Consider the following 23,819-nt stretch of genomic DNA (forward strand, 5'->3'; position numbering starts at 1 on the left):
TGCACTGAGTAAAATATTAATATAGCCTACTTTAAGTAGACAGATACAAAATCACACTTCTGATAGTATAGTATATTTTTTGAAACGTGTACTATTTTGGTAGCCAAAAGCACTCAAAAATACATAAAAAGTAATATATTTAAGCAATCTTAAGTACTTCTAACTTCTAACACACTAAGTACAACTTGGTAAGTACAAGTGGTTTCAATTTAACACAATTTATTATATTAATGTGAATACATAAAAAGTAATCTAAAAAGTAGTATACTTTCAGAAAATATACTTTTTTTGTACTTGGGCTGTCAAGAGAATGAAACTTGATTCTACAAAATTCTTGAAACAAGCATTGGAAACAAGTGAAATTATCGAACTCCATTGGCAGATTTTTTTCACTTGTTTTAAGAAAATCACAATTTTAGGACCCAATAATGGACTAAATGACTTGTTAAGGCCGAGATTTTTTGCAATGTGGATTTCATGTCAAATGACAGCAATTTGGCCACCGCAGCTTGTAGCAAATCACGTTTCATTCTTTCTCACTAAATCAATTCTGATCACTGCTGAACAACAGAGGGAAAGAACCAGTTAAACTAGTAGCTCAAAGTGAGCTGTGATGGAATAGTGCTTCAGGCATTGGACTCCATTCAGGTCCTCCACAATGTTCTTATTTACATTCACAGCCCTGTTTCAATGTACATGTCACGTGTACATAACATGTGACAAATTCACAGCCCTGTTTCAATGTACATGTCACATGTACATAACGTGACAAATTCACAGCCCTGTTTCACAGCCCACATTTACTGTTCTGAGCAATAACTGAAGATCAGATGTATCCACAGATAATGTTTGAAAGTAAGCTCAAGCTGATACATCTTCTTTCCCCATTATAACGTGTATTAATTTATTTTCTGACTGAATGTATTTATCATGAAAATAATCACAAAAACCAATAACCCTACTTAAAAAGAACACCTTATCCTTCTATTAAACCGTTTGTGCACATTTTTTGCCTAGAACCCCTGTCCAAAAACCTTTTGTGTGTGGTACTGAGTAAGATTGTGAAAGTTGTATTATTGTAGTTGTAGTATTTCAAATATCAAAACAGTCATACTAATCAAACAAGAGGCACCGACCTGTGAGCAGCAAGATGAGCAGCCCATAAGCCATGCTTTTAACCTTTGAAAATATGAAATATACACAACATTAATCCATTTTTGGTTTAGTCATGGTCATTATTTTAAACAGTCTAATTCAACTTGTCTACTTCACATTTGTCTTGCAGTTGAGATGCATTTGCATATTCATCAATATGTCAATGCTCAGTACATTTCCTTTAAGCCAGAAACACTTACAATATGGTACAAATAAAGATCCTTTTCTTACCTGTTTTCCCCTCTGTGTTCTCAGTGCCCTTTTCAAACACCTGTAACTGTCAGTCACTGTGTGATGTTTGTCTCTCAGGTAAAATAATTGTTTGGTGTGATGCGGAATGGCATGTCGATGCTGAGCTGCTGCCAGTGCCAATGCTTCTCACTAATGATTGTAATTAAGATTTAAGGCAGGGAAAATACTCCTGTAATAAGGTAACCCAGATGCATGTGCTATGCAAACCCAACCTTTTTGCTTCTGTTTTTTGGTGTCATGCACACATAGTACAGAGGAGTGTGGATGTCTTTTTCCATTTTTGTCTGTTTCTCAAAGGCAGGAGTAACCAATTACATTAAATTTCCTTAATGTAGCGTAATGTAGCTTTTTTGTGCAGTTGTACTTTTTTGAGTATTTTTCAAAGTTAGTAATTTTACAGTTTTTCACAACTGTTTACACACTAAAACCTGAAGCACATGTATAAAATCCCTAAACCAAGTCTTTACACTCGTTTGCAATTCTAAATCACACTTTTTGCAAAACACACACTTCTCTAAATCAGGCACAACATGGCCACAGGTGAGCTCCCTTGTTTTTGAGAACGGAAGCCAATGTTGCAGTAAGAGCTAGAGGAAGAGGAGTGAGAGGAAGATGAGGAAGAGGAGGATGATGACAAAGAAGAACACGGAGAACAGTTGAGATGAGACCCGGGCCACTTTGGTTCACCATGTGGTCGACCATGGGTTGAACATGAGGGAGGCTGGGCAGAGTCCAGCCCATCCTAAGCCGCTTCACTGCTGCTTCCATCACCCAGACATTCAGAAATGAGAACAGTCAAGTAACCTACTGTCTACATCATGCTACTGTTCTTTATAGTATACTGTGGTACTACATATCAGTAGGCCTGTGCTGCTCAGTGATGGTTGACCAACAGTAATGTGTCATTTCATGTTGAAAAAAGAAATGTGGTGAGGTGCTGTGGTCAGATCCAAACAGGAGGCAGGATGCGGCCTTTTTTTTTTTTTTTTACAGAAAACCTGTTTTCAGTTTTTCTCCTACTGCATTGTGTTTTGTATGTAGAACACTTCACATCCAGTCTGCTCAACTCATTTAAATGGTAATTTTGGGAAGCAGAATTGACTTTAGACACCACAAAAGACTTGAACTCACAAGGCAAGGCAAACTTTATTTATATAGCACATTTCATACACAAGGCAAATCCAATGTGCTTCACATAAAGCAGAAAAAATACATAAAAATCCTCCTAAACCAACTTGCTCAGGGCCACACACCACAACTATTTAAAATGACATTAAAAAAGAAAGATAATAACACCTGTTACATCTACATACAGTTGATTTAGCAGAAGGCCACAGAGAAAAGGAATGTTTTGAGCCGACTTTTAAAAGAGCTGACAGTGGGAGCACATCTCAGTGCTTCTGGAAGTTTATTCCAGTAATTTGGAGCACAATTACTAAAAGCTTCACCAGATTTAGTTTTCACCCTGGGAACAACTAACAGACCGGTCCCAGATAACCTCAGAGGTCTGGGTGGCTCATATCCTAGGAGCAGATCAGAAATGTATGTTGGAGCTAAGCTATCGAGCGCTTTATAGACAAGCAGCAGAATTTTAAAATCAATTCTATGGCACACTGGAAGTGAATGCAGTGACCTAAGAACTGGTGTAATGTGTTCTGTTTTCTGTCAGCCTGAGGTCCCTGGCTCCATCCTTCTGTTCCCAGGCCACTTGTCCCTGAGTGCATTTGGGTCCAGCCCCTCTCCTCACACGTGACAATCAATATGTGTGTGTATATGCTGAAGCTATCTTTCATTGTGAAAAAGAAAAAGAATCTGCTGTTGGTCAGTTTGCCTCCATTAACTTTTCTAATCGACCAAAAAATGCTAGTGAATCAGGACACCGGCATTTATTTAACTTTTACGCTAAGTCAAGCCCTGTATTCCCCTAACCCTAAGACTGATGCTGCAGCTTGATGCCAATTCTTGTAACTCTCACTGTGAACCCACTAATCCATCCTCACTTGCCCTCCAGAGTGAGGAAAGGCAGCCTGGATGAGAAGGGGTAAAGCTGGGTCAAAACCCCAGAGACAGGCTGCTGTTCTGGGCTTAGTGCAGGGTCAGTCCTGGCTCTGTCTGGAGCAGACAGGACATGACTGTGGACCGCCCTGGGCAGACATGATCACACTGATTGGATTGAGAAGCAATGTAAAGCTTTCTTAAGATAGCATTAGCTAACTCACACCATATCAAAAAAACAAAACAGGATAAACATGCCAAACATAAACAACCAGGTACTTTATCTAGTACAAAATATGATTAATTCGTAGCTTATCTCCCATATACAATCACAGACATAAATCTATGTATATCCTACAACTAAAGTTTTTTTTTTTTTTTTTAATTATTTAACCAGGTAATATCTCATTGAGACTGACACAAAATCTTTTACAAGAGCGACCTGGCCATGAGGGCAGCATTGAACACAGTTACTTACAGGGACAACAGAGAGCATAGACAGAGACAAGAGCATAATGAGAATAGCAGTTAACACACACACATACATAATCCAATAAAACAGGTCAGGTAGAATAATGGCAGAAACATTGACTAATCGGGTGTCCTTCCAACTCTTTTAAAACTGATTTCAATTCTCCAAAGGAAATCAATTTAGACAGTTTTAAGTCAGTCTGAAGAGCATTCCAAGTAAAGGGTGCAAAATACTTAAAGGTTTTTTCCCCAACTCCATCCGAACTCATACTTCTAGACAAATATGTACACAAGTAAGTAGGGAGCAACCCAAGGAGTGACTTACAGATAATAGTCAGCCAGTGAGTTTGCCTACGTACATACAAAGAAGGCCATTCGGCTCTGGCATACAAAGTGCAATGATGCGTAAGGAATTTACAGCTGGTAAAGAATCTCAAAGCACTATGATAGACAGTATCATGCATCCTTAGACATTGTGCCGATGCATTTATATAAATCATATCACCTTAATCTAGCAGCTGTAGGAAGGTTGCCAAAACCAGATATTTCTTAGCTCAAAAAGAGAAGCATGATTTATTCCTATAATAAAAACCTAATTTCAACTTGAGTCTAAGTTGTTTCAAACGGGACTGAAAGACATCAAAAACAGACTACAATTGTTCAAGGGCTTCTGAAGTTGATGAAGCGGAGCAGTAAATAACAGTGTCATCTGCATAAAGATGGTATGAAGCATTTAACAAGTTATCATAGAGATTATTGATATAAATGGAGAACAATAAGGGACCTAGTACTGAACCTTGTGGCGCCCCCTTGGAAATGGTCAAGATAGAAGAGGTAGAGCCTGAAAACTGGTCACATTGCGTTCTACCAGAAAGATAGTCGGCAAACCAATCTACTGCATGACTGGATAATCCAATACTGTTCAGTTTTTTTTTATCACGATACTATAGTCAACTGTGTCAAACGCCTTTGACAAATCAACGAAGAGGGCTGCATAAGTTTTCCTACAATCCAGTGCCTCAATTACATCATTTACCACTTTAAGATGGAGTGACGGTGCTGTGTTGCTTCCTGAAACCGTGACTGATATTGGGATAGTGTACCATTGGAGCTTAAAAAATCCTTCAATTGTTCACTAACAAGTTTTTCTAGAATTTTTGCCAAGACGCATAATTTAGAGATTGGCCTATAGTTATTTACCTTAGAAGGACCCCCCCCCCCCTTTCAATAGAGGGAGAACATATGTGGATTTCCAGATTTTAGGAATATCATTTTTAAAAAGTGTAAGATTCAAAATGTATGACAAAGACTTAAGAAAATGAGGGTCAAGTTTGTCAGGACCAGCAGGCTTATTTGGATCCAGGTGCTTTAGTGCATTAAGGACCTTAGTCACAGAAAACGGAATAAAGTGAAATGGCTGATCCCCAGGCACAGATGGAACGTTGAAATAAGTGTCCAACTGGGCAATGGGATCAGCTTGCTCAAAAGACAGAGACTCAAATAAAGAACCCGAAGAAATAAAGTGCTCAAGAGTCTTTGACAATGCACTGGGGGAATTCAGCAGAGCTTAGATTCCCAGATGACGACTTAATCAATTTCCAAAATTTCTTTGGATCATTTAGACTCTTTGAGGTTTCAGAACGATAAAATGCAGATTTTGCTCCCCTAATAAGTGAAGTACAGCGATTGCGCAGTTGTCCAAAACAGAGCCAGTCAACCTCAGACACAGACTTCCTAGCTTGAGCCCAGGCAACATTTCTTTCATTAAGAAGACAAGACAGCTCAGGGGAAAACCAAGGGTTATTGCAGCCCTTCGCCCTATACTTTCTAAAAGGAGCATGTTTGTTTATAATCCGATATAAACCCTCATAAAAGAAGTCCCATGCCAGTTCTACGTCATCAATGAGGGAAATTCTAAACCAATCATAGTGGGGCCAGATCATGGAAAAAGACTTGTTCACAGAAATGCTTAAAATCTCTTTTATAGAGAAGTTGAGGCCTAGCCTTAGGGAGCTTAGTGTACCTAACTGCTCGGCCTCACTCCTTGATGAGGGGGTCTATAACACCCAATCAGAATGAGATACTGACCTCTTATAAACTCATGCTTCAGGGCTAGAAGTTCAAACTGCATGTGACTAAATGTAGCTAATACAGACCATAGTGACATCAAGTGACGAAACTGTTAATTTCAACAGTGTTTAAGCTGTAGTTAGCCTAATGTAAAAATAGTGTTATTTATTGTATTGTAGCTAGCTAAAATTGCAGTTTGGTTCTTCATCATTTTAGTGATCTAATTTCATGTTGCTGACGTAAATGGCTCTGCATTTGTTCCTCCACTGGACCCTCCAGCAACGGCTTTAACTGGTGCAAAAACAGGAGTGCTGACATCTAACTGCTGGTTTACTAGCATAGCAAGCTGCATGCTAGAATGTGCAAAAAACATTGTAAACAATATCACATCACAGTGCAAAGGAATATCTATATTAAAATGTCTAAAAACTGATAAAGCTACACTGGAAATAGGTGAAATCCCCACCCCCCCTAAAGCAGGTTTTCTCATTTGTTGGAGGAAAACAATTCAACACGTGATACTAGACTAACTGATGGAAGAAGGGTCTGTTGTGCAGAACGTTTCCTCTTCTCCCTCCATTCCATTTTTCTTCTATCAGGCTTCTCTCTGAACAGATGTAACGTTCAGGGAGCTGTATGATGGCACTCCGTATACTCTGAAGAGCTAGATCAAAACACACACACACACACACACACACACACACAAATGATCTTTTAATATTGAAGATATCAATATCCATATTGAATAAAAAGTGAATTGAAACCAGTCTGATATTGATATTGATACAGCATGAACTTTACTATACATAAACACCAGCCACTGTTACCTCCTCCATGAGATTCCTGATGTCTGAGTCTGACAGCTCAAGTGATGACTGCAGTCTGGCCCTCAATCCAAGGACATAATCTGTTGACATAAATATATTTCAATAGGCTATATAATACAACTTCCAATATCTGCTGAAAATTGCTTTTCAGAGATGCATTTTACATTGTAAGATGATATATTTTGTTATTTGTTCACTCAGAGTAAATGTGTACTGCTATCATGATCAAAGGCTCAACACCAACATTTTTTAAGAATAGAATGAAATAGTTGACAACTACAAGTTTGCGCTACTTCTTCAATGCAAATAACAAATGCACAGACTTACAAGGCCCTGTTGCAGTAGTAGTTGTAGGAGGTGGAGTCAAAGTTATTTTTGGTAAGGTGGTGTTCATGTGCAATGAAAGAAAAATAATAAGACACGTTAATGTTTTGTTAATAATTCAAATAAGTCATCAAAGATGTCCTTTGTAAATGAAAATGATTTCTACAGGATTATGCATGATATTAAACTTAAGATAACAAGAAATATACATTCTGATTGTGGATACTGACAAGGTAAGGAAAGGTTATGTTGATAATTTCCTTGAAAAAGTGCTCAAAATACTAAAATTACAAGATGAAACTGAATGGCTGTTCTTAACTGTATGAAGGAGAAAATGGAAAGATGCTCTTATGAGTCATTAATTTATACAAAAAAACAAGTGAATACCAGTGACTGCAGTAATCCTTACTCCACTGCTTCTGACATTCTCAAACACAGTGAAGAGAGTGAATGTGTATTGAGTCCCAGCAGTGAGAGATGAGATTGTGTGAGTCACTGGTCCATCTCCTACTGGTGCAGTGATGTTGATCTCTGTACCATCAAACTGGAGAATATAGTCAACAATGCTGTTGACTTTATTCCACTGCAGAGTGATTCTAGTCTCATCTTGTGCTGTTGAGCTGAACCTTTCTGCATTGAGAGGAGCTGAGACAAAAAAAAGAGGAGTAATGGAATTTATGAACCAGGACTTCAAAATAATCAGTGTTCCTGCTGGCTGTGTAAGTTGCTCCATTTTGCATCCCCACCTGAATGAAACCTAATGCTCACTAGGACAGACACAAAATGGCTGCAGATTGGACATGTCATGGGGTTAAAACAACTGGTTCTATTTGGAGGAATGCTGGTGTTGAAAACATTTTGTCACATTTTATTATTAATAACATCACAGTGTATGGATAGCAGGGCTGTGATTAGTGATTGAAGAAACTTTGTAAATATGATAACTGTAGGTGAATCTGGGATTTTACTCTTTTGGCTGTTATGATACTCTATTAATATTAAAAGGAGCGCGGCATTTAGTTAGACAAAATAATGCCCAGAAAATACATGTTATGTTTACATTGGATCATCGAGATGTAAATGATGGCCTGCTGAGCCGTTACAGTCAACGTTACATGAAGACAGAAATCTTACCAGTGACTGCAGTAATGTTGACTCCACTGCTTCTGACATTCTCAAACACACTGAAGAGAGTGAATGTGTATTGAGTCCCAGCAGTGAGAGATGAGACTGTGTGAGTTACTGGTCCATCTCCTACTGGTGCAGTGATGTTCATCTCTGCACCATCAAACTGGAGAATATAGTTGACAGTGCTGTTGACTTTATTCCACTGCAGAGTGATACCATTCTCATTTTGTCCCGTTGATCTGAAGCCTTCTGCATTGAGAGGAACTGAGACAGAAAAACAGGAGTGATGAGATTCATCAACAAGGACTTCAAAATAATCAGTGTTCCTGTTGGCTGCTAAGTTGCTCCATTGTGCATCCCCACATGAATGAAACCTAATGTGCACTAGTAAATACATCATATTTTCAGTGTTGCTGCATCTAGATGTATAGCCTGCCTTGCGATTGCATATGTAATCAAGTCAGATGTCTTACCGGTGACTGCAGCAATGTTTACTCCACTGCTTCTGACATTCTCAAACACAGTGAAGAGAGTGAATGTGTATTGAGTCCCAACAGTGAGAGATGAGAATGTGTGAGTTACTGGTCCATTTCCTACTGGTGCAGTGATGTTTATCTCTGCACCATCAAACTGGAGAATATAGTCAACAATGCTGTTCACTTTGTTCCACTGCAGAGTGATACTAGTCTCATCTTGTGCTGTTGAGCTGAAGCCTTCTGCATTGAGAGGAACTGAAACAGAAAGCGTGACCGGAGTGAAGTTAAACATAAGGACATCCTAACTATTGCTGTAGGTTACTTTCCTTAGTGCCATTTTGTATCCCCAAATCATGTAACTTGAAGGCTAAATAGGCGTGACAAAGCGGATTTAGATGGGAACTTTGACCAGATGACAGCAAAGGCTTGTCCTTCAGTAGGATTCTTAATGTATGATCTTTGATGCCCTACATTGTAATGAAGAACATCAGACTTTATAGATGTGATTGGGGATTGGAAAACAACCGCCCTATTTAGAAGATTTCCAAATTTGAACACAGCTTATGAGAGCTGGATATTCCTCTCAGGACCAGGTTTTCACGCTCGTAATTAATTTGCATTGAGGCGAGGCATTCAGTTTGGAAAGACAAACGTTTGGCGCAATCGTGCACCCCGGTTTTTGGTGCCCAATAAATACATTGGATTTTCAATGTTGGTGCATCTAAATGTATAGCCTGCCTTGCAATTGCATATGTGATCAAGTCAGATGTCTTACCAGTGACTGCAGTAATGTTGACTCCACTACTTCTGACATTCTCAAACACAGTGATGAGAGTGAATGTGTATTCAGTCCCATCAGCGAGGGATGAGACTGTGTGAGTTACTGGTCCATCTCCTACTGGTGCAGTGATGTTTATCTCTGCACCATCAAACTGGAGAATATAACTGACAGTGCTGTTGACTTTATTCCACTGCAGAGTGATTCTAGTCTCCTCTTGTCTTGTTGATGTGAAGCCTTCTGCATTGAGAGGAACTGAGACAAAAACATACAAGTGATGAAATTCATCATTCAGAGCTTGTGCTTTAAAGTAATCAGCATTACGGTTGGTTGCTTAAGTTGCTCCGTTTTGCATCCCCACATGAATGAAACCTAATGCTCACTAACACAGACACAAAATGGCTGTAGATTGGACCTGTCATGGAGTCAAAACAGCTGGTTCTATTTGGAGGAATGCTGGTGTTTAATCCATTGTATCACATTTTATTATTAATAACATCACAGTGTGTGGATAGCAGGCATGTGATCAGTGATTAAATATGAGCTCTCACTTCAAGAGACTTTATAAATGTGATAACTGTAGGTGAATGTGGTATTTTACGGTTTTGGATGTTATGATACTCTATTAATATTAAAAGAAGCGGGGCATTTAGTTAGACAAAATAATGCCCAGAAAATACATGTTATGTTTACATTGGTTCATCGAGATGTAAATGATAGCCTGCTGAGCCGTTACAGTCAACGTTACATGAAGACAAAAATCTTACCAGTGACTGCAGTAATGTTGACTCCACTACTTCTGACATTCTCAAACACAGTGAAGAGAGTGAATGTGTATTCAGTCCCAGCAGTGAGAGATGAGACTGTGTGAGTTACTGGTCCATCTCCTACTGGTGCAGTGATGTTTATCTCTGCACCATCAAACTGGAGAATATAGTTGACAGTGCTGTTCACTTTATTCCACTGCAGAGTGATTCTAGTCTCATCTTGTGCTGCTGAGCTGAAGCCTTCTGCATTGAGAGGAGCTGAGACAGAAAAACAGGAGTGATGAGATTCATCAACAAGGACTTCAAAATAATCAGTGTTCCTGTTGGCTGCTAAGTTGCTCCATTGTGCATCCCAAAATGAATTAAACCTAATGCGCACTAGTAAATACATCGTATTTTCAGTGTTGGTGCATCTAGATGTATAGCCTGCCTTGCGATTGCATATGTAATCAAGTCAGATGTCTTACCAGTGACTGCAGTAATGTTTACTCCACTGCTTCTGACATTCTCAAACACAGTGAAGAGAGTGAATGTGTATTGAGTCCCAGCAATGAGGGATGAGACTTTGTGAGTTACTGGTCCATCTCCTACTGGTGCAGTGATGTTTATCTCTGCACCATCAAACTGGAGAATATAACTGCTGGTGCTGTTGACTTTATTCCACTGCAGGGTGATACCAGTCTCATTTTGTCCCGTTGATCTGAAGCCTTCTGCATTGAGAGGAACTGAGACAGAAAGCATGACCGAAGTGAAGTTAAAGATAAGGACCAGTTGTCACACATCCTAAGTATTGTTGTAGGCTACATTCTTTAGTGCCATTTGCTATCCCCAAATGGTTTAACTTGAAGGCTAAATAGGCGTAACATAAAGCGGATTCAGGTGGGAACACTGACCAGGTGACAGCAAAGACTTGTCATTCAGTAAGATTCTTGATGTAAGATCTTTGATTTCCTATATTGTAATGAAGGACATCATATAGATGTCATGGATGTGATTGGGGATTGGAAATCAACCCTCCTATTTAGAAGGTTTCTGAATTTGAACACAGCTGATGAGTGCTGGATATTAGTCTTAGGACCAGCTTTTCACTCTCTTAATTAACTTGCACTGAGGCAACATTCAATTTGGAGAGGTAAATGTTTGCCACAATCATGCACTCCAGTTTTTGGTGCCCAATAAATACATCATATTTTCAGTGTTGGTGCATCTAAATGTATAGCCTACCTTGCAATTGCATATGTGATCAAGTCAGATGTCTTACCAGTGACTGCAGTAATGTTGACTCCACTGCTTCTGACATTCTCAAACACAGTGAAGAGAGTGAATGTGTATTGAGTCCCAGCAGTGAGAGATGAGACTGTGTGAGTCACTGGTCCATCTCCTACTGGTGCAGTGATGTTGATCTCTGCACCATCAAACTGGAGAATATAGTTGACACTGCTGTTGACTTTATTCCACTGCAGAGTGATACCAGTCTCATTTTGTCCCGTTGATCTGAAGCCTTCTGCATTGAGAGGAACTGAGACAGAAAAACAGGAGTGATGAGATTCATCAACAAGGACTTCAAAATAATCAGTGTTCCTGTTGGCTGCTAAGTTGCTCCATTGTGCATCCCAAAATGAATGTAACCTAATGCGCACTAGTAAATACATCGTATTTTCAGTGTTGGTGCATCTAGATGTATAGCATGCCTTGCGATTGCATATTTAATCAAGTCAGATGTCTTACCAGTGACTGTAGTAATGTTTACTCCACTGCTTCTGACATTCTCAAACACAGTGAAGAGAGTGAATGTGTATTGAGTCCCAGCAGTGAGGGATGAGACTGTGTGAGTTACTGGTCCATCTCCGACTGGTGCAGTGATGTTTATCTCTGCACCATCAAACTGGAGAATATAACTGCTGGTGCTGTTGACTTTATTCCACTGCAGAGTGATTCTAGTCTCATCTTGTGCTGTTGAGCTGAAGCCTTCTGCATTGAGAGGAACTGAGACAGAAAGCGTGACCGAAGTGAAGTTAAACATAAGGACCAGTTGCCACACATCCTAAGTATTGCTGTAGGCTACATTCTTTAGTGCCATTTGCTATCCCCAAATGATATAACTTGAAGGCTAAATAGGCGTAACATAAAGCGGATTCAGGTGGGAACACTGACCAGGTGACAGCAAAGACTTGTCATCCAGTAAGATTCTTGATGTAAGATCTTTGATTTCCTATATTCCCACTGAGCAAAAGACGTGATTTCAACGTTGCGTCTATGCTTTAGCTCTCATACAGCCCAGGATCATTACGGCTATGTATAGACCTATTTTAGACCAAGCAGTAAATACATTATTACAATGAATAAACATCTGTAAATACCAAAAATATGTACCAGAGAAGTCCTGTAGACTAGTCTACAAGATAATTATCTGAGCACAAGAAGTCATTTCAACATTGTGTCTATGCGTAGCTCTCATATAGTCCAGGATAATATTGTCTATGTATAGACATCTAATAAACTTTCACTTTTCAACCCCATTTAAACTTAATTTAGCCTAGACAGCTATGGCCATTTAGACGTGTTTTAAACGTCTAATCAACGTAAAATTGCTCAGTGGGTTGTAATGAAGGACATCATATAGATGTCATGGATGTGATTGGGGATTGGAAATCAACCCTCCTATTTAGAAGGTTTCTGAATTTGAACACAGCTGATGAGTGCTGGATATTAGTCTTAGGACCAGCTTTTTACTCTCTTAATTAACTTGCACTGAGGCAACATTCAATTTGGAGAGGTGAATGTTTGGCACAATCATGCACTCCAGTATTTGGTGCCCAATAAATACATCGTATTTTCAGTGTTGGTGCATCTAAATGTATAGCCTGCCTTGCAATTGCATATGTGATCAAGTCAGATGTCTTACCAGTGACTGCAGTAATGCTGACTCCACTGCTTCTGACATTCTCAAACACAGTGAAGAGAGTGAATGTGTATTGAGTCCCATCAGTGAGAGATGAGACTGTGTGAGTCACTGGTCCATCTCCTACTGGTGCAGTGATGTTTATCTCAGCACCATCAAACTGGAGAATATAACTGACGGTGCTGTTGACTTTATTCCACTGCAGAGTGATTCTAGTCTCCTCTTGTCTTGTTGATGTGAAGCCTTCTGCATTGAGAGGAACTGAGACAAAAACATACAAGTGATGAAATTCATCATTCAGAGCTTGTGCTTTAAAGTAATCAGCATTATGGTTGGTTGCTTAAGTTGCTCCGTTTTGCATCCCCACATGAATGAAACCTAATGCTCACTAACACAGACACAAAATGGCTGTAGATTGGACCTGTCATGGAGTCAAAACAGCTGGTTCTATTTGGAGGAATGCTGGTGTTTAATCCATTGTATCACATTTTATTATTAATAACATCACAGTGTGTGGATAGCAGGCATGTGATCAGTGATTAAATATGAGCTCTCACTTGAAGAGACTTTATAAATGTGATAACTGTAGGTGAATGTGGTATTTTATGGTTTTGGATGTTATGATACTCTATTACTATTAAAAGGAGCGGGGCATTTAGTTAGACAAAATAATGCCCAGAAAATACATGTTATGTTTACATTGGTTCATCGAGATGTAAATGATAGCCTGCTGAGCTGTTACAGTCAACGTTACATGAAGACAAAAATCTTACCAGTGACTGCAGTAATGTTGACTCCACTGCTTCTGACATTCTCAAACACAGTGAAGAGTGTGAATGTGTATTCAGTCCCAGCAGTGAGAGATGAGACTGTGTGAGTTACTGGTCCATCTCCTACTGGTGCAGTGATGTTTATCTCTGCACCATCAAACTGGAGAATATAGTTGACAGTGCTGTTCACTTTATTCCACTGCAGAGTGATTCTAGTCTCATCTTGTGCTGCTGAGCTGAAGCCTTCTGCATTGAGAGGAGCTGAGACAGAAAAACAGGAGTGATGAGATTCATCAACAAGGACTTCAAAATAATCAGTGTTCCTGTTGGCTGCTAAGTTGCTCCATTGTGCATCACAAAATGAATTAAACCTAATGCGCACTAGTAAATACATCATATTTTCAGTGTTGGTGCATCTAGATGTATAGCATGCCTTGCGATTGCATATGTAATCAAGTCAGATGTCTTACCAGTGACTACAGCAATGTTTACTCCACTGCTTCTGACATTCTCAAATACAGTGAAGAGAGTGAATGTGTATTGAGTCCCAGCAGTGAGAGATGGCACTGTGTGAGTTACTGGTCCATCTCCTACTGGTGCAGTGATGTTTATCTCTGCACCATCAAACTGGAGAATATAACTGCTGGTGCTGTTGACTTTATTCCACTGCAGAGTGATACTAGTCTCATCTTGTGCTGTTGAGCTGAAGCCTTCTGCATTGAGAGGAACTGAGACAGAAAGCATGACCGAAGTGAAGTTAAACACAAGGACCAGTTGTCACACATCCTAAGTATTGCTGTAGGCTACATTCTTTAGTGCCACTTGCTATCCCCAAATGATATAACTTGAAGGCTAAATAGGCGTAACATAAAGCGGATTCAGGTGGGAACACTGACCAGGTGATAGCAAAGACTTGTCATCCAGGAAGATTCTTGATGTAAGATCTTTGATTTCCTATATTGTAATGAAGGACATCATATAGATGTCATGGATGTGATTGGGGATTGGAAATCAACCCTCCTATTTAGAAGGTTTCTGAATTTGAACACAGCTGATGAGTGCTGGATGTTAGTCTTAGGACCAGCTTTTTACTCTCTTAATTAACTTGCACTGAGGAAACATTCAGTTTGGAGAGGTGAATGTTTGGCACAATCATGCACTCCAGTATTTGGTGCCCAATAAATACATGGTATTTTCAGTGTTGGTGCATCTAAATGTATAGCCTGCCTTGCAGTTGCATGTGTGATCAACTCAGATGTCTTACCAGTGACTGCAGTAATGTTGACGCCACTGCTTCTGACATTCTCAAACACAGTGAAGAGAGTGAATGTGTATTGAGTCCCATCAGTGAGGGATGAGACTGTGTGAGTTACTGGTCCATCTCCTACTGGTGCAGTGATGTTTATCTCTGCACCATCAAACTGGAGAATATAGTTGACAGTGCTGTTCACTTTGTTCCACTGCAGAGTGATTGTAGTCTCCTCTTGTCTTGTTGATGTGAAGCCTTCTGCATTGAGAGGAACTGAGACAAAAACATACAAGTGATGAAATTCATCATTCAGAGCTTGTGCTTTAAAGTAATCAGCATTACGGTTGGTTGCTTAAGTTGCTCCATTTTGCATCCCCACATGAATGAAACCTAATGCTCACTAACACAGACACAAAATGGCTATAGATTGGACCTGTCATGGAGTCAAAACAGCTGGTTCTATTTGGAGGAATGCTGGTGTTTAATCCATTGTATCACATTTTATTATTAATAACATCACAGTGTGTGGATAGCAGGCATGTGATCAGTGATTAAATATGAGCTCTCACTTGAAGAGACTTTATAAATATGATAACTGTTGGTGAATCTGGTATTTTATGGTTTTGGATATTATGATACTCTATTACTATTAAAAGGAGCGCTGCATTTAGTTAAACAAAATAATGCCCATGAAATCCATGTTATGTTTACATTGGTTCATCGAGATGTAAATGATAGCCTGCTGAGACGTTACAGTCAACGTTACATGAAGAGAAAAATCTTACCAGTGACTGCAGTAATGTTGACTCCACTGCTTCTGACATTCTCAAACACAGTGAAGAGAGTGAATGTGTATTGAGTCCCAGCAGTGAGAGATGAGACTGTGTGAGTTACTGGTCCATCTCCTACTGGTGCAGTGATGTTTATCTCTACACCATCAAACTGGAGAATATAGTTGACAGTGCTGTTGACTTTATTCCACTGCAGAGTGATACCATTCTCATTTTGTCCCGTTGATCTGAAGCCTTCTGCATTGAGAGGAACTGAGGCAGAAAGCATGACCGAAGTGAAGTTAAACATAAGGACCAGTTGCCACACATCCTAATTATTGCTGTAGGCTACATTCTTTAGTGCCATTTGCTATCCCCAAATGATGTAACTTGAAGGCTAAATAGGCGTAACATAAAGCGGATTCAGGTGGGAACACTGACCAGGTGACAGCAAAGACTTGTCATTCAGTAAGATTCTTGATGTAAGATCTTTGATTTCCTATATTGTAATGAAGGACATCATATAGATGTCATGGATGTGATTGGGGATTGGAAATCAACCCTCCTATTTAGAAGGTTTCTGAATTTGAACACAGCTGATAAGTGCTGGATGTTAGTCTTAGGACCAGCTTTTTACTCTCTTAATTAACTTGCACTGAGGCAACATTCAGTTTGGAGAGGTGAATGTTTGGCACAATCATGCACTCCAGTTTTTGATGCCCGACAAATACATCATATTTTCAGTGTTGGTGCATCTAAATGTATAGCCTGCCTTGCAGTTGCATGTGTGATCAAGTCAGATGTCTTACCAGTGACTGCAGTAATGTTGACTCCACTGCTTCTGACATTCTCAAACACAGTGAAGAGAGTGAATGTGTATTGAGTCCCATCAGTGAGAGATGAGACTGTGTGAGTCACTGGTCCATTTCCTACTGGTGCAGTGATGTTTATCTCTGCACCATCAAACTGGAGAATATAGTTGACACTGCTGTTGACTTTATTCCACTGCAGAGTGATACCAGTCTCATTTTGTCCCGTTGATCTGAAGCCTTCTGCATTGAGAGGAACTGAGACAGAAAAACAGGAGTGATGAGATTCATCAACAAGGACTTCAAAATAATCAGTGTTCCTGTTGGCTGCTAAGTTGCTCCATTGTGCATCCCCACATGAATGAAACCTAATGCACACTAGTAAATACATCATATTTTCAGTTTTGGTGCATCTAGATGTATAGCCTGCCTTGCGATTGCATATGTAATCAAGTCAGATGTCTTACCGGTGACTACAGCAATGTTTACTCCACTGCTTCTGACATTCTCAAACACAATGAAGAGAGTGAATGTGTATTGAGTCCCATCAGTGAGAGATGAGACTGTGTGAGTTACTGGTCCATCTCCTACTGGTGCAGTGATGTTTATCTCTGCACCATCAAACTGGAGAATATAGTTGACAGTGCTGTTCACTTTGTTCCACTGCAGAGTGATACTAGTCTCATCTTGTGCTGTTGAGCTGAAGCCTTCTGCATTGAGAGGAACTGAAACAGAAAGCGTGACCGAAGTGAAGTTAAACATAAGGACATCCTAACTATTGCTGTAGGTTACTTTCATTAGTGCCATTTTGTATCCCCAAATCATGTAACTTGAAGGCTAAACAGGTGTGACAAAGTGGATTTAGATGGGAACTTTGACCAGATGGCAGCAAAGGCTTGTCCTTCAGTAGGATTCTTAATGTATGATCTTTGATGCCCTACATTGTAATGAAGAACATCAGACTTTATAGATGTGATTGGGGATTGGAAAACAACCGCCCTATTTAGAAGATTTCTGAATTTGAACACAGCTGATGAGAGCTGGATATTACTCTCAGGAGCAGGTTTTTACGCTCGTAATTAACTTGCACTGAGGCAACATTCAGTTTGGAGAGGTAAATGTTTGGCATAATCATGCACTCCAGTTTTTGGTGCCCAACAAATACATCATATTTTCAGTTTTGGTGCATCTAGATGTATAGCCTGCCTTGCAGTTGCATGTGTGATCAAGTCAGATGTCTTACCAGTGACTGCAGTAATGTTGACTCCACTGCTTCTGACATTCTCAAACACAGTGAAGAGAGTGAATGTGTATTGAGTCCCAGCAGTGAGAGATGAGACTGTGTGAGTCACTGGTCCATCTCCTACTGGTGCAGTGATGTTGATCTCTGCACCATCAAACTGGAGAATATAGTTGACACTGCTGTTGACTTTATTCCACTGCAGCGTGATACCAGTCTCATTTTGTCCCGTTGATCTGAAGCCTTCTGCATTGAGAGGAACTGAGACAGAAAGCATGACCGAAGTGAAGTTAAACATAAGGACATCCTAACTATTGCTGTAGGTTACTTTCATTAGTGCCATTTTGTATCCCCAAATCATGTAACTTGAAGGCTAAATAGGCGTGAAAAAGAGGATTCAGGTGGGAACATTGACCAGGTGACAGCAAAGACTTGTCATCCAGTAGGATTCGTGATGTAAGATTTTTGATTTCCTATATTGTAATGAAGGACATCATATAGATGTCATGGATGTGATTGGGGATTGGAAATCAACCCTCCTATTTAGAAGGTTTCTGAATTTGAACACAGCTGATGAGTGCTGGATATTAGTCTTAGGACCAGCTTTTTACTCTCTTAATTAACTTGCACTGAGGCAATATTCAGTTTGAAGAGGTAAACGTTTGGCATAATCATGCACTCCAGTTTTTGGTGCCCAGTAAATACATCATATTTTCAGTGTTGGTGCATCTAGATGTATAGCCTGCCTTGCAGTTGCATATGTGATCAAGTCAGATGTCTTACCAGTGACTGCAGTAATGTTGACTCCACTGCTGTTGGCTTTCTCAGACACAGTGAAGAGAGTGAATGTGTATTCAGTCCCAGCAGTGAGAGATGAGACTGTGTAAGTTACTGGTCCATCTCCTACTGGTGCAGTGATGTTTATCTCAGCACCATCAAACTGGAGAATATAGTTGACGGTGCTGTTGACTTTATTCCACTGCAGAGTGATACTAGTCTCATCTCGTCTTGTTGATCTGAAGCCTTCTGCATTGGGGGGAACTAAGACAATAAGGACAACTTATCAGACAGGCATAAATGACTTTTATTTCAATATTTGTTTGATTGCTATTGTTTTGCCTGAGTTGAGAAAAAAATTATGAGATCATTGTATTTATGCCAAGCTTTTAAGATAGAGTCCACAAAGTTGTTTAATCACGGTCATTTTAAAACATTGAGCAGTTTTCATCATGTTGATATAACTTATGCTCTTTAGATTAAACAGGTTTGTGTATGTAGTCCTATATGCTTAGCCTATACAGCTCTTAACATAGATTCTTCTACCTCTCTTGTTCATGCCTTGTTCATGTTCACAAATCTAAACTCAACTGCTATTATACAAATAATGTGAATTCCATTTTGAAGTTGAAATTCCGGTCTAAATCAAGAAATAAGGCTTCATTGTTGATTGTATTGTGACTTGACTGGAAACATCCACTAGTGAAGCGCTTAATGTGACTTTCCATGGAGCTTTGTTGAGAGGGAACACAGACAGAAAGAGAGAGAGGAGAGATGAGATGTCATTACTGGCTGTGTAACAGATGAATGGGAGACTGAGGGAACAGTCATCATCCGACCACCCTCCCGGGTCACTGAACGATGAGGCGACACATTGCTCCGCATCGCTGGCGAAATCCGGTTGCCCGCTGCTCCAGTGTCGAAAGAGTGAGGTGCTCCCATCAGACCAGAGTTTGTCCCGGTAAAGGCCGATCCACACAAAGTCCACACCTGCCAGGGCCGTGATGAGGTCATTTTCTGTCCTGTTTCTCACACTGATAGGGAAACACAACATGCGCACAGTATGCCAAGTTATTGACTTAGAGCCTTGTGTGTTTATCTAAGTATTTGGTAGTATTTTCTAACAGTAGACAACAGTTGAATAAGCTTCAATTCCTAATACTACCATCAACTAAAAGAAAGAAATGCAAAGCCCAGAGCCATAGTGGCCTGAAAAATAATCCTGTGATTTAATTTTAATGACATAATACTAATACTCATGTTTGACCTTTGTTGTTTCTGATTTAGAAAACAAAACAAAAGTTGAGCTAGACTCCAAGGTACACCAGTTTGTCACTTCCTAGAGTCTTGATGATACATACCTGGCCAGATCTACATAATTCTCCCTGCAGTATCTCTGAGCTTCGGTCCAATTCTTTTGATCCCTGACCTTAACAAAGGTTATATTTCCATCCACCGTACCTTGAAATATAGCAGAGGAAGAGGAATTATAAACAATAATCATCAATCAGTCTACAGTGAGCAACACTTATTTTCCTATAAAGTCTGCACAAGTCTCATTGCAAGAAGTAGTAGGAAGAGCTGAAGAACATCTCATCTGTATTAGGAAACACTGACGGGCGAATTCACAAAAGGATTGCGCGGCTTTTGCTGACGCTAAACCTGTGCAAATAAGACAAAAAGAACCCGTGTAATTCACAAAGCACTCGCAAAGGGTGAAATGCACCGCTAACTGCGCTGCCACGCAAATAGCGTCTCGGTGCTCTGTGCTAGTTGCATGTATTTAAATTAGGTAATATGCATACATTTGGCGCAAAATTGGCCCCTTTCTATGCAAATAAGCCTCATTGCAAAAACAGTACAATTCACAAAGATCGGCGCTAATTGCCACATGCAGTTAGAGTGAAATTATTAGCGTCTTCAGAGACTTGGTGGTAACTGAAGCGCATTTATAAGGGGTGTCACGTCCAGACTTTCCAGTGATCATGGCAGCAGTGATTGTAAGGAGAATATCACTTGTTGATTTAACTGAGAATTGAATTGAATTGACCTTGCAAATGTTTCTGCAACAATTCCACCTTTGTCTGACCTAAAAAATAAAATTGTCTGTAAATATAGTCTGTAAATAATATTTTGACATTATTATTATTATTACTATAGAACTTTAACACAGACTGCTTCACAAACAAAAGCAAATAAATCAGTACAACCAAACAATCAATACAACTCAAATATTTTCACTTATCTCACTAGTCAGCACAGTGGGCCTTATTTTGGCCTAAAGATTCAACACCATGGACAGCTCCGCTCAAACGCATTTATTTTGGGATGCAGTGAGATGCAATGACAAACTCGCCTGTGTCAATTCCCTCCAGACTGGGAGGGAATACAGCTCTCATCGAAAATTAATTGAAATGAACAGAGAGGGAGAGACACAATGGATCAGTGGCTAACATTACTTAAATACCACAGGTAATAACGTTACCTGCTGCTAAAGTTTGTCAGGCAGCAGAAGACGAGGATGACTGTCGGCGAGTGTGGCTCTGTGTGGGAGCAATGGTCAGCTAGCTCGACACGGTTATCAGTAAAATTATCTATTCCACTACCTATTCCACTAATGTCACTTCAATACCACAATAATGGTACCTACCGCTAAGGTTCGCAGGACAACAGGAGACGTGGTTGTCTGTAAATCGGCAGGTAAATCAGCAGAGTGTGCTCACTGTGTGGGACTGAATGTGGCTTTTAGCCCATAGGCGAGAGGCCAACTCTTAGTCAAAGACACCCTCTCGAGGCCATCTCACGAAGAAACATTTAACAAAACAACAGGTGTATGACTGACTGCCTGACCTGAATTTGGCTCCTGATGCCCTTGGCTACGCCGTGGGAAAAAGGGACTTGGGATCTTTGGAAGCTGTCTAGAAAGATGTTGGCTAATTGCTCTAAAGATTGGATGAAGAGACTTTGCAACTCAAGGGACTTGGAAACTCTGGAAGTGGTATGAGGAAAGGACTTGATATTTTTGGAATATTTGGTGGAGTTGATCTATCCGATTATTTATTCAGTGTTGTTAGACTTTAAGGACTCACCATTATAGCACACAAAGGGGCGTGTGGTGCTGCACTCAGTGTCTCCCCAGGTGCCAAAGAACGGACTCCCAGTGAAAAGCTCCACGCAGTACTGTTGTCCTCTAAGGTTGTTGGGCTGGGAGATATACCAGTTTCTAAACTCTGTCTCCCCTTCGCCGTAGAAGCTGCTGTCATTCAAGGACCATCTCCAGCTGTTTACCAAGTCATCATAAAGACCAATCCACGCCTTGCCTGTACAAAACCAGATTCATACTAAAAATTATTATCCAAACATGCACAATGTGGACTTATTCTGTGTAGTTCTCCGTCTATAGGATTCAAATATCGAGAACTTGCCTGCGTAGCTGGATGTGGTGCTGTTAACTGCGCTGAGGTCTGCTGTGTTTTCTATGGTGGCCAGGTCGGTGTAGGTCTCTCTGCAGAAGCTCTGGGCTGTGGTCCAGTTCACTTGTGTGCTAACAAAGTGGTACTGGCGAGACTGGGCAGAGGCAACATTAACCAGTGCTCCTACAACAAAGCATATTCATTTTTTTATTTGCTTACTTTTATTCGAACAGGTGTATGTACGCTTTTCACATGAACAAACTGGGCACGTGAACACATCTGTGTACTATCAGGAAGTGTGGTTAACACAGACACCATGGGGTTTTACAGAGCTTCTTTCCTCATTGTTGAGATTTTTTTTTTTTTTTATCACAGACGCTCATCCATGGGTGTTTTGATGGTAACAGTTTGGAAAGAAGTGAAGCACTTTGCTAGTCACAGAGGTCAAGTCCAATGCCTGAAGCGTTCATCTATCACAGCTCACTTTGAGCTACTAGTTTAACTGGTTCGAGGAGTGTGAGGAGCGAGTAACACAGAAAGTCACACTGATCGCGTGGCCCCCCCTAGCGGTTGTGGCCCTAAACAACTGCATAGAGTGTTTATGCCAGCAGCCAGCCCTGATTCAAATTCAAATATAAATAATTCAGTTTCAGTTTCTAGTGACATATTTCTGCCCATACACAGGGAACAAAACAAGGATCTATACATTGCATTCATAGATCTGAAAAAGCCCTGCAATACCATGGGTCGAACAATCCTATTGACACTGCTGAACAAATTTGCCATCAAAATGTCGAAATTTCGAAACGTTGAGTTTCAGTGGACTACCATAAGCAAGTAAGCAGTACTCCAATTGGGTCCTCCACAATGTTTTATTTACATTCATAGCCCTGTTTCAAAGTACATGTCAATTACAGTAATACTTCCTTTAACTGAGTCCCGTCACGCTTTCAAGAAAGGTAAGTATGTAAACGCAAGAAGTCTGATCTTTTTATCTGATTTGTTGTTCTGAGGCATGACTGAAGATCAGATGTATCAGATAATGTTTGAAATTATGCTCAAGCTGACACACCTCCTTTCCCCGTGTGTATTCATTTATTTTCTGACTGAATATATTTATCATAAACTTCAATCATAACGAAGCAAAATAATCACAAAAACCAATAAACCCAATTAGAAAATAGCCTTCAATTAAAGATGAGTGAAATTTTCAAAGTTGTAAGTATTTTAAATATCAAAACAGTCATAATAATCAATTGAGAGACACTGACCTGTGAGCAGCAAGATGAGCAGCCCATAAGCCATGCTTTTAACCTTTGAACATATGAAATATACACAACATTAATCCGTTTTTGGTTTAGTTATGGTCACTATTTTAAACACTCTCACACATGAGAAAACCTCAACTCAACTTGTCTTCTTCACATTTGTCTTGCAGATGAGATGCATTTGCATATGCACCAATATGTCAATGCTCAGTACATTTCCTTCAAGCCGTAAACACTTAAAATATGGCACAAATAATGATCATTTTCTTCTTACCTCTTTTCCCTTCGTGTTCTCAGCGCTCAGCCCTTTTCAAACACCCATAACTGTCAGTCACTGTGTGATGTTTGTCTCTCAGGTAAATACTTGTTTGGTGTGAG

General features: G+C 39.9%; 1 protein-coding gene across 1 annotated transcript in view; it reads right to left on the bottom strand.

The window, feature by feature from the left end:
- The window catches only part of LOC139655526 (fibronectin-like), a 34,049-nt gene extending 10,230 nt beyond the window's left edge, over window positions 1-23,819 (bottom strand). The window contains exons 1-23 of the mRNA XM_071532963.1: window positions 23,716-23,819; window positions 23,445-23,487; window positions 22,186-22,356; window positions 21,850-22,080; window positions 20,122-20,221; window positions 19,550-19,794; window positions 18,767-19,024; window positions 17,987-18,244; window positions 17,211-17,468; window positions 16,744-17,001; window positions 15,950-16,207; window positions 15,180-15,437; window positions 14,386-14,643; window positions 13,919-14,176; window positions 13,149-13,406; window positions 11,972-12,229; window positions 11,505-11,762; window positions 10,711-10,968; window positions 10,244-10,501; window positions 9,474-9,731; window positions 8,696-8,953; window positions 8,229-8,486; window positions 7,482-7,739 (exon numbers count right to left, since the gene is read on the bottom strand). Coding sequence (XP_071389064.1) covers window positions 7,482-7,739; window positions 8,229-8,486; window positions 8,696-8,953; window positions 9,474-9,731; window positions 10,244-10,501; window positions 10,711-10,968; window positions 11,505-11,762; window positions 11,972-12,229; window positions 13,149-13,406; window positions 13,919-14,176; window positions 14,386-14,643; window positions 15,180-15,437; window positions 15,950-16,207; window positions 16,744-17,001; window positions 17,211-17,468; window positions 17,987-18,244; window positions 18,767-19,024; window positions 19,550-19,794; window positions 20,122-20,221; window positions 21,850-22,080; window positions 22,186-22,356; window positions 23,445-23,478 — 5,167 coding nt within the window. The 5' untranslated portion in view covers window positions 23,479-23,487; window positions 23,716-23,819. The remainder of the gene's footprint in view (window positions 1-7,481; window positions 7,740-8,228; window positions 8,487-8,695; window positions 8,954-9,473; window positions 9,732-10,243; window positions 10,502-10,710; window positions 10,969-11,504; window positions 11,763-11,971; window positions 12,230-13,148; window positions 13,407-13,918; window positions 14,177-14,385; window positions 14,644-15,179; window positions 15,438-15,949; window positions 16,208-16,743; window positions 17,002-17,210; window positions 17,469-17,986; window positions 18,245-18,766; window positions 19,025-19,549; window positions 19,795-20,121; window positions 20,222-21,849; window positions 22,081-22,185; window positions 22,357-23,444; window positions 23,488-23,715) is intronic.

Source organism: Centroberyx affinis, unplaced genomic scaffold (genome assembly GCF_046629955.1).
Source record: "Centroberyx affinis isolate AG114_WGS23_722 - 3 ecotype Tasmania unplaced genomic scaffold, CSIRO-AGI_Caff_v1 ptg002296l_1, whole genome shotgun sequence".
NCBI classification, from domain to species: Eukaryota; Metazoa; Chordata; class Actinopteri; order Beryciformes; family Berycidae; genus Centroberyx; species Centroberyx affinis.